The 9,952-nt window shown below is 48.3% G+C and overlaps 5 protein-coding genes across 5 annotated transcripts; 3 read left to right on the forward strand and 2 right to left on the reverse strand.

Annotated features, from left to right (window-relative positions):
- The first annotated feature begins 272 nt into the window (after window positions 1-272).
- Window positions 273-1,447, forward strand: BO97DRAFT_241619 (BTB/POZ domain-containing protein). Its single transcript, XM_025690795.1, has 2 exons — window positions 273-893; window positions 946-1,447. The coding sequence occupies exons 1-2, from the start codon at window positions 593-595 to the stop codon at window positions 1,347-1,349; spliced, it is 705 nt and encodes a 234-aa protein (XP_025554430.1). The 5' UTR covers window positions 273-592; the 3' UTR covers window positions 1,350-1,447.
- Window positions 1,448-2,074: 627 nt separating this feature from the next.
- BO97DRAFT_385602 (uncharacterized protein) lies at window positions 2,075-3,885 on the reverse strand (the record flags this gene model as incomplete). Its single annotated transcript, XM_025693486.1, has 2 exons — window positions 2,075-3,510; window positions 3,561-3,885. 2 exons carry the CDS (start codon window positions 3,883-3,885, stop codon window positions 2,075-2,077), a joined length of 1,761 nt encoding a protein of 586 aa, XP_025554431.1.
- Window positions 3,886-4,771: 886 nt separating this feature from the next.
- Window positions 4,772-5,107, forward strand: BO97DRAFT_339260 (uncharacterized protein; the record flags this gene model as incomplete). Its single annotated transcript, XM_025691547.1, has 1 exon — window positions 4,772-5,107. One exon carries the CDS (start codon window positions 4,772-4,774, stop codon window positions 5,105-5,107), a length of 336 nt encoding a protein of 111 aa, XP_025554432.1.
- Window positions 5,108-5,930: 823 nt separating this feature from the next.
- BO97DRAFT_412023 (uncharacterized protein) lies at window positions 5,931-7,965 on the reverse strand (the record flags this gene model as incomplete). Its single annotated transcript, XM_025696210.1, has 5 exons — window positions 5,931-7,321; window positions 7,366-7,450; window positions 7,516-7,544; window positions 7,613-7,702; window positions 7,923-7,965. 5 exons carry the CDS (start codon window positions 7,963-7,965, stop codon window positions 5,931-5,933), a joined length of 1,638 nt encoding a protein of 545 aa, XP_025554433.1.
- Window positions 7,966-8,707: 742 nt separating this feature from the next.
- Window positions 8,708-9,401, forward strand: BO97DRAFT_412024 (uncharacterized protein; the record flags this gene model as incomplete). The annotated part of the gene is made up of 3 exons (XM_025696211.1): window positions 8,708-8,741; window positions 8,819-9,189; window positions 9,243-9,401. 3 exons carry the CDS (start codon window positions 8,708-8,710, stop codon window positions 9,399-9,401), a joined length of 564 nt encoding a protein of 187 aa, XP_025554434.1.
- Window positions 9,402-9,952: the final 551 nt, after the last annotated feature.

The following is a 9,952-nucleotide window of genomic DNA, read 5'->3' on the forward strand; positions in this document are numbered from 1 at the left end:
CACATTATAGCGGCATAGTCATTGGCATTTCTTCTGAGGTCAACATATGTAAGGCATTGCCAAGGTGCTGTCGTGAGACAATTTCTTTTAGGTTTCACGACCAAAAAGCGGAAACAGCTAATGTCAAGGGGACAAATACCAACGGTAGACGATCTCCAAGGGTAGAGCTTGGGTGCCACACTATCCCGGATATGGCAAGGGCCGGCGTCCACTGTCCGCTCCGGAATAACCGGCGATAAAAGCACCGCGGCTTTGACAAGCCCGCACGAACCCGGAGAACGAGGTCGGAAATGATGGCACTGCATGAGAGCTGAAGGGACGAACTCATCAACCGCTCATGAGTGGTGTCTACTAGTTCTGTATCCTCACATGTGCAATTCGCCAGCTTTTGTTGACTAAAGTTGCTGTTTCATGCGGGAGCCACAGTAGCATCTGGCCAACATATCACCAAAGACAACGTCAGCCTACCGCTTTGTGGGCAACGTTCGTAAGATGATTTACTTTTTCGAAACCATATGCGAATGAAGGATTAAATAGTGCGAGATCACCATCTGCACTGTAGCTCTAGGAAAGCCTGGCAGGTCAAATCAGAATGTCTGGTGAGCAACTTCCTTTCCATCAGGCCAAAAGGTGCTATAGGCAAAGGCTCTGGAAGACAGGCGAGGGTGCCGATGCATCCATTGTCATTGGCGGCTTCAGAATTCCAGTCCACTCTTCGATCTTGGAGGAAGAGAGCCGATATTTTCACAGCGAATTTCGCCGGAGTTTCCAGGAGAGAGGCAGACCAGAGTTGCATTTCGATATTAAAAATGTCAATACGGTGTGGCGAACTCTGGAACTTATCTATCTCGGAACATACTCGAATGAGCTCTGTCCCTTATCTTACCTTTCTGGTAGGGTTCCTGTTCTCCTCCATGTCCCTAACCATACTAACAAATACCATAGACGAAGGAAATGAGCTTGCGCTGCATGGGTCGGTATACAACATGGCGGTGTCCTGGGGATTATCAAACAACCTCCAAGAGATTATCTTTCGAAATTATAAAAACACAGTCGAGAATAGCTGGCAGCCTTTAGCCTTTCTGGAGTCCGTTAACATAATTTTCGGTCTGCTGAGGGAGAGCGGTATGGTCCATGCACCCGGAATGTCTATTATAGCCAGTGAGTGGTTAGACCCAGATCGGCTACGAGAAGACAGAATCGCGCAACTCGTTGTCCAGCAACTCGAAACCAGGCGCGAGGCGTTTGAAGACGATTCATCAATCATGTTGTGCCAGTCGCTGCAGAATTGCCCTGTATTACTGAGGTTATTTTTGCAGCGTTGGCTAGTAGCGAAGAGAAAGTCTTAGTCCGACATATATCCTTGAAACTTGGAGTTTTCGATTTATCACCGCCGATGCTCGTCCGAGATGATCAAATCAGAATGCGTCTTTAGGGCTGATGCGGGTATACTAGTTCTGGATAGTTACGGTACATAAATGCAGTTCCCAGACGCCTGAGGACCTTGTACTTGTAGTACATAGGCATTACTGCTTTGACCAGTGTCCTTTTTAAGTTATTCTTGAGGATGGACTTATCTACCGCTGCGTTGGCAGAGAGTTAAGAAATCATTTGAATAGCGACTTATTTTGCAAGGTGACGCTGATTCAGCCTTGATAAGATGAAAACAGCAGATATTGTTCCAAGAATATATACGTGACTTTGATTGGTACACACTGCCTTACTGAACCTTACCAATTCATATAATTCAAGCGCGAGGCACAGGAGGTCCAGGAGGTGCTAGAGATGAGAAAAAACAGTCTGATTTCAGGAAAAGATACAAAGTATGTTGGAATAAGTATCCCAAAAAAAAAAAAAAAAAAAAAAAAAAGAAAAAGAAAAGAAAACCATGCGGAAGGGTGCAAACGCGTTAGCAGATACATATTCAAAGTGATCTGATGAAGGTGGAGAGCAGCCTGCTTGAGAAATAGGCACTAAGTCTAGGGTGTACCCTGGTTGGAACGTTTATTTGGTCGCCTCGTGCTGTGCATACGGCACAAACCTAAACTGGGAAGCCATACGCCATACGCCATCCCTAGACCTCGATTGAACTGCGTACCAGATGCGATCTCGGAGGACTAGGGGATGAATAGGGCGGCAACGTTCTTTCCCTCTCCCGTGGACTACCGGATGAGCCTTGCAGTGCGTCCCTCAATTTATCGCTGATGGCGATATCGTGCCGCCGTCCTGCGGTCGCAGATGGGGACGTTTCCCGATTCTCACTGGAGCCTCGCACCTCATACATCTGAGCTTGGATTTGAGATTCGATCATCGATCCAAGAGCTCTGGTCATTTTGTCCATCTCCTTTGCGATACTAGAGGCCACTGCCGCTGACAGCTCCTTTGAAAAATCAGTAAACCTCCTGTCCACATAGGCCTGGACTCTCCCGAATAAAGCATCTTCGTCGATCCCCTGTTGTCCTTGTTGCCCCTCGGGCAATGCCGCGGAGGCTCTACTGCTATCCAATAACTCCAATTCTTCAGTATTGTCGGGACACGCTGGATTTAAATACGTAATCCTTCTTGCTTCAGTTTTAGCGGGTATGACCTGCCCATCCCTTGCGCAGACACGGCTGATGAGCAACTTGCCCTTTTTGTCGCCAACCAATCGTTTGAATTGTGACGTGGATAGGAACACCGGTGTCTCATATTCTTCAGCGGCTATGATACATTCCGTGTCAGCGGGCAGTGTTGACTGTGCGTTCCTATCCTTTACCAACGGTGTCAAGCTTGCCACGAATTCCAGCTGTAGAAATTTGTAAGACTTGCCGTCCCTCTTCCTTGTTATTATTTTGGTTTCCGGGTCTTCTTTATCCGTCGCCGCAAAAACACATCTCTCTTTTCCTTCTTTTGCTGCATTTTGTTTCCATGCGTCAATTGCATCGGGGTAATCACTATAACGAACCAGTTTATGCTGGTACAGGGTAACAGGAACACCGTTCTTCTCCGTCTGCACTGGAAGTTCAATAAGATAATAGCTGATTTTATTTGAGCGGCTGTCCATTCTTTCAGTCGTCTTCTCAGCCATGATCGCGACACCACTTTTCAGCCTGTGAGTAGCCCATGGCCAATCGTGCGGGTCACTTTGTGCCCAAGGGATATTCTCCTCTTCGATTTCTTCAATGCTTTCCCCGGCTTGCAATCTCCTCCCCTTCTGGTAACGACGGATGCCGGACCTTGTTTGCTGTCCAGGTGGAGCCACGCCAGGCGCTCCCTCTTCGGGTGAAGCCACGCCAGGCGCTGCCTCTTCGGGTAAATTCACGCCAGGCGCTGCCTCTTCGGGTGAAGCCACGCCAGGCGCTGCCTCTTCGGGTAAATTCACGCCAGGCGCTGCCTCTTCGGGTGAAGTCACGCCAGGCGCTGCCTCTTCGGGTGAAGTCACGCCAGGCGCTGCCTGTTCAGACGAAGCCACAGGAGGTGTCTTGCCCATGTCCTCCTTTTTAAGCGCAATAAAGCTGAATGATTTCACCTCTGGACACTTTTAGCACATGATATGATCAAGACAAAAATCACAGTCTTACTTTCAAGTGCTGCATGCGCATCGGGCATGTTTGCTTTCTCTGCTAGCTCAAGAACATCCTGCAAAAACTTCTTTGCATCATCACTCGTGCCTTGGTATTTGGGCCCCATGTCCAGGACTGCAGATTCTTCTTTGAGTATTCGGTCAACTTCGTCAGCTAGAGCTGTTATGATTATGTTCTTTTGGTTGGGAGTCAGGTCTTGGGTCGCATTCTTTATCCCGGCAGGCAGATCTGCTTGCTTCCCACCCTTCCCAATATGTGCGATCAGACTGGCATTCACGAACTTCGCATAAGCAGCAGTAAGGGGATATTCGCGCGGCGCCATTCTGTGATAGTGCTTGGTAAGTTGTAGCTGTTATAGGACGATGCTTTTTCTGTTGTTGAAGTTGCAAGTGTACAGGGGGACGCTTCCTCATATATATAGTGATTGTAAAGAATTGGATCGGTCTTAGTGTTGCTTGTCATATATTCAGTTTGTGCGAGTATGGGAAAATCTATGACTCGGGTTCACTACGTAGAAAGGAAAGAAGCAGAAACTATCAGAATGTTTTGTTGTGACGCTTATAGTAGGGCCGCTGTTCTTCATGATGCCCGCACATTTCTCGGTTCCTGACGTCAATGATTGTCTCACTAATGGCTCTCCAGCAGTTGCCAGGACGTTGTGGCACATGTCTCGAGGGAGGAAAATGAACGTCTGCTGGAAAGTGTAGTGTGCGGACCAATACAAAGAGAAAGCTTAGGGAAATGGATCTAAACAGTACTACACACCCAGAGCATGCTGATCTATCGATTTGCTGCGGCTTTGCCTTGGCTATCCCCGTTCCCATTCATTTTATGCCTCCAAAGCTATAAGCGGTCCTAGATTGGACGGGCTCCGACTTGTGCATATCTCAAATAAGTCACTGCTCAATCAAGGTCTCCAGGAGCACTGGTTCAGCGGCTATCGTTCCTGCAGTTACAGGATTATGTTCCAATGTACGCCCACTATCTGTAGTAAACTGAGATTCCGCTCTCCACTGTCTATCCCGCAGCACAATACAACGACCTATGATTTAACGGGACGCTATTGTCACACTACTGTCAAGCCTTATTTGTTTGGCTTGCCTTTTGTGCATGCTTTTATTGACGGAATTGATGTAGGCCATGGACAGTCAGGCAGGAATTTCTATTACAAAACAAAACATGTTGTCGGTCCTCTTCAAGAACTTGCCATGCAGGCGGGAGTCCCTTGCAACGTTGAGTTATTCTACCCCGATGGTCCTTGGCCCGCTCCTGGTGGTGAGGAACTGGATGTCCGCGCATGGGGTTTCGGTGATTTTGAGCGTGGATTGATTAAAGGTTTGGATATATCTGTGCTGAAGATCGTGGGCATACTAGATCAGCATGGACCTTTCAGCGGGATAATGGGATTCTCAACGGGTGCTGCTGTTGCTGCAATCATTGCTTCTATATTGGAACGACCCGAACGGATCCAGACGTTCATCCGGGACACACCCATGAAGGCAAGCTGGTGCAGCTCCTCAGGAAATTCTCGGCGAACTGACTAGCGGGATATAGATTTCTCATCCTCCACTCCAGTTTGTTGTCTGCTTCAGTGGCTTCAGACTTGGAAATCTCCGATACGGTTCACTTTATTTCCCCAAGCTACAAACACCCTCACTACACTTCATTGGTCTGCTGGATACAATGATAGCGGGGCATCTGACGGAAGACCTCAGCACACAATTTGTCAATTCAAAGACACGGCGCTTTTTCGGTACTCATTATGTCCCGAAGGCGAACAGGACAGAAGAGATCGTTAGCATGTTCATTCTTTATTGGTCTGGGAGGTTGCGAAGCGGATCTCACCTTCGTTTGCCGTGGGAGTCGTAATAACGGGACCTGTGAATCCCCGTGTCTGGTTAGCAAAATATTACAAATAAGAAGTTAAAAAGAGGCGCGTACGGGAATCGGAGTAGAAAGGCGAAAATCGCCCGTACGCGCCCCTTTTATCTTCTTATATGTAGTATTTTGCCACGTTAGCAACAGCATTCAAGAAACTGAGGAACGCGCGAAGGTCAGATACAGCCCAAATGTCCGGATCCCAAACGATGTTTGACACTATTTTGAATAGCTCTACTCTACTTTATCCTCTCCTTTCTATTCCTCGTTTATACCCACGCAGCAAAAACAAGCAAGGTGGTCATCAAGATTGTGAAGCATAGTGATTCGAGATTCTCGACGTCATAATGATATATACATGTCTACTAAATCTGGGCGACCGGATCAGTTAGTGAACAATACCCTCAGTTAAACTGAGAGTGATATCGAGTGGAAAGCCCTAGTACTGCCGGGCCGAAGCCCGTACCGTACAACCGTCCCGTTCGCGTTTTACATGGACCCAAACGAAATGTACGAACGGTTTGGATCATTCCAATACTGGTTGCTGATCCAGATTCTATGGCGCTTTCTCTTTCGCTGGCGCACTACGATGGCAAATATGCCAAGGAAGCCACAAGCCCCGCCAGCAACTGCCCCTACCACCGCGCCGATGGCTTTCCCAGACATTCTTCGGTCACGCTGGTCCGATGCGGATGGATTTCTGCTTTCTGAATATGACCTGTGTGTCGGAGTAGTAGCAGAGAAATCGGCTTGCTGGATGACAGCCTTTGTCAGCCTCTGTAAGCCCTGAACTTGTGGTGTTGTAGCGAAAGCTTGGCCTTGCTGCACGACGGAATCCGTCTGCACCGCACTGTCCGCATCTGTTGTTATGCTGATAGAAATTTCCGCTGCCAAAGTAGCAACCGCAATCGCCGTCGACTTCGAAGCTATCACCCGGTCTTGGAGAAAAAGATAGCCGTTGGCCGCCGGGGAAGTAATTTGGAACGAATCTAACCCACTCTCTATAGAAGAGGTTTTGACGAATGGCTTCACTCCAGATTGTCCTTCAATTGAGGGTTTTGGCGTGAAAGTCATTGGAAGAACGCCATGACCCACTAGTGTTCCCGCGGTGACGTCCACGTATTCTGTTGAAGAGGGTTGTTTCCAATCGCTGGGGCCTTGTAATAGAAATGGCTGGTTTAACTCCGCGGGCGAGAGTGAATGGGCTCCTAACTCAATGCTCAGATGTTCCGTTCTGTACATGGTACTTGTTGTCGGCATATGAAGTACGGCTCTGTGATCACTCGGTAAACTGCTGTCCGAATTTTCTTTTGAGTGAGTGATAGGCATGATGATTCCTTGGGCCCTAGTTGGACCTGTCGCTGTCACTCCACCTTTGGAGCCGTAAGGAATCTCTTGTGTCGTCACTACTTGATTAGACTCGGGCATGCTTGTTCGTTGATAATCCTCGTACGGGATGAATTCGGTATGCTGCCATGAAAAAGACGCTGAACCATGGGGATAGTGTAGCTGGATAGTGCCCTGAGGATCCAATGCTAACTGGGGGATAGAGGATGTATTGATATCTTGTGCAGCATCTCCAGGAATTAGTGACGATGGGGTAGTGCACAGGCTAGGTGACTGAGATAGTTGTGTGGGCTGAATCAAGCGTTCGAAGGCAGTAGAACCTGTCTGAAGTGTATAATACGTATTCACTGGACCTATCATAATAGCACTGGTGCCATCAGCGCTGTGATGAACTCTGGAAGCCCCCATCGCTATCAAAGATGGATGAGATAATCGGGTGCCACTGGTCTCGCTTTTGGCTCCCTGAGGAGGGCCCGTATAGGGCCGAGACCCGGATGCAACTAGTGGGGTAGCTGCCTGTTCATTAGCCGGACCTGTGGCTATTGGGTTTGTAACTATTAAGTTTGCAACTCCATACCGTGGGTATCTGAAGTGAAAGAAAATACTCTGTTGGTGAAATCCTTTGACGATGGCAACGAAGACGAGATGCGAGGTGTCGGTACCTTATGGGTTTTAGCAACTATCAACTGCAGACTTCCGTGAGCAACTGGATAGTGCTTGCACTCACACTCTGTGATAAGTAAACGGATGACGGTGCTGTACCACATATCGCGTGAGTTTTAGCTTGGTTGGATGCGGGATGAGCCTCGACGGGGGTGCCTTACACACATCCGGAGTTGTAGACGATGGTGCCTCTGCAGCCATCGGCCGCATGGAATGGATGCTGAGTCCAGCCACAACGACGTCGAAACAAACTAAACACCAACATATGAAGTACTGCAACATTTCAACTTATACATGCAGTCCCCCCTTTCAGCAAATACGCGCAGGAGGGGCACAGTATAGATTTAAGTACTATTCATGATTTCATAGCTGAGTACTGTAGGTCCTGCAGATACACAGGGTACACAATATAGATGGCCTCTCAGCTGTGCTGTTCTTAGTCCAGGAACCAAAAGATTAGGGCTCAATTACCTACCCTAAGCTCCCGGATACTCGACCCGATGGCCATATCCATCGCAGACGGTATCTATGACTTGAAGTATGGACCCTTCTGCCCATATATCTGGGAGTCTGCATAACAGCGGTAGGTACGTGAGATATTGATAAAATGGGTACAGCTCCGCAGATGCACACGGCAAAGCAGATTCATCACGCTAAACGTAGATAGTTAAGATGAAGAATTATTCAGGCTCTCTAGCTAAGGATCAAATTGACACATTTTTGTCAAGATTCATGAGACTTCTGCAATGATGGCTTTAACGGATCATTAGCACTGCTGTTATAATCCTTACTCAAGAGAAAAGAACCATTGCGTCGGTCAATTTAGGCCCGTACCCCTCGTATAGAAAGTTCCCACGTTTTAGCGAAGATATACTAAAGTACACTGACAAGAGGCCCATCTGAACCGAACAGACCTGCCGAGGCCGGGTTGAACATGAGCATCAGCACATGATTTCCGGCTGATGTGTCAAAGTGGTAAAGATCATGACGGTTTTTTGATTTTGATGAAGGCATAAATGATCAGGTTGATGCTACCTTGACCACAAAAAAGTTGAACGCTTCAGCCTTGAGGATACAGATCAAGCGGAGTTGGTTTGTGATCTGCATTCATAGTTAAATTGACAGTACATGGACATCTTCCAAAAAAGTACTATGAAAGATCAGCATCAGATTTCTTCTGTTATCGGCGGTGGGCAGTTCAACAACGTATTTTGGGTCATTGATGAGCATGGCATCGCAAATTCGAACTAGCCCACATGCCAATATTCAAGCCGAAATTAGTCAACCGGGGTAAACATTGTCTACCAGCTCGGCCCAGAACAGTATACACCCTAAGCCAACTCAGGAATCTTATGCATTGTTGGCAGGTGTTGCACGGAGATTGAGTTGGGCGGGGAGAGGATTAAGCCTGGACTTCCTCCAATTCTCAGACCTAAGGTCGACTACATTTAAAGGCTCAGAAGTCAATAGTCTCGGGAAACTGCCACTTCGCGCGCCATCAGCCATATTATCCCGTCAGCTGGACACATTGGAAAGCGATACTGAAGAAGAAATCGACGTCCAATACACCGATGGGGAATCTGAAACGGATCCCACGGCTTCTGAATCCGATGAGGCCTTCATTGTTTATGAAGACGAACCCATCGAGACGGATTACGACTCGAGCTACGTCCCTACAGAGAGCGAGGAAGTCGCCTCATCCACTTCCTGCTCAGACTACGGAGAATCTTTCAACGAGGTAAGGTGACCGCCCCTCGCTGGCTTGCCACCTACTTATTATGTTCGATCCAGAGGGACTTGGGTGAATACATCACTGTACTCGATGAGCGTGAAGTGGAGGGGAACGCTGGTAGGATGACGGAGCTCCTGTTGAATTTCTGGGCGGAGGAGAGTGTCGCTGAGGAGATCCGAGATCTGCTTCACGTTTCCCGCAATGGACCAGTTGGATGATTCGATGGCTGGGGTGTAGATAGTTTGAGCCCCTTATTAGAAGCGCCTCCGGCGCACAGTGGCGAATACAGTCGATGATGATGATGATGTTTTCATACGCTGACCCCTCGCCCTCGGCAATATGCACGATCTCCCTCTCCTATCTATGTGTATTCCGTTATGTACAGTGAGCCATTGCTTTCCTAACGATTTTATAGCCTCGTCAACGCCTGAGTTAGCCTAGTTGCCTGGTGTTCTGCTCTGCGGCCCCCGTGGCGCGTGACTCCGAAACCTCTGGGACGTTTCTGGAAAGTCCAGTTCAGACTCAAGAGTGTTACTGTCTTGTTCAGCGTCTTGTACTTTACCTTCCTTACGTCGTTGCCCTTCCCCTAGCATATTCGAAAAGTTGCTGAGTGCGCCCCCGATTTTCCTCCGCAGTCCTTGTCGCAGATCTCTGAGTCGTGGGCAGTCACTAGTGCATGGCCTATCGTCTCTTGGACACCACAGATACATCTATCATCGTCTCGGAAGCGATGTACTTTGCCATACGTCGCCAGCCAAGAGTGGCCCCT

Source organism: Aspergillus homomorphus, assembly GCF_003184865.1.
Source record: "Aspergillus homomorphus CBS 101889 unplaced genomic scaffold BO97scaffold_6, whole genome shotgun sequence".
Lineage (NCBI taxonomy): Eukaryota > Fungi > Ascomycota > Eurotiomycetes > Eurotiales > Aspergillaceae > Aspergillus > Aspergillus homomorphus.

What these genes read in the sequence shown, in the direction of transcription:
- BO97DRAFT_241619 (XM_025690795.1), top strand. Translation starts at nt 593, where the DNA reads ATGTCTGGTGAGCAACTTCCTTTCCATCAGGCCAAAAGGTGCTATAGG. An exon ending in TCCCTTATCTTACCTTTCTG is followed by an intron (nt 894 to 945) that starts GTAGGGTTCCTG and finishes CAAATACCATAG; the next exon opens with ACGAAGGAAATGAGCTTGCG.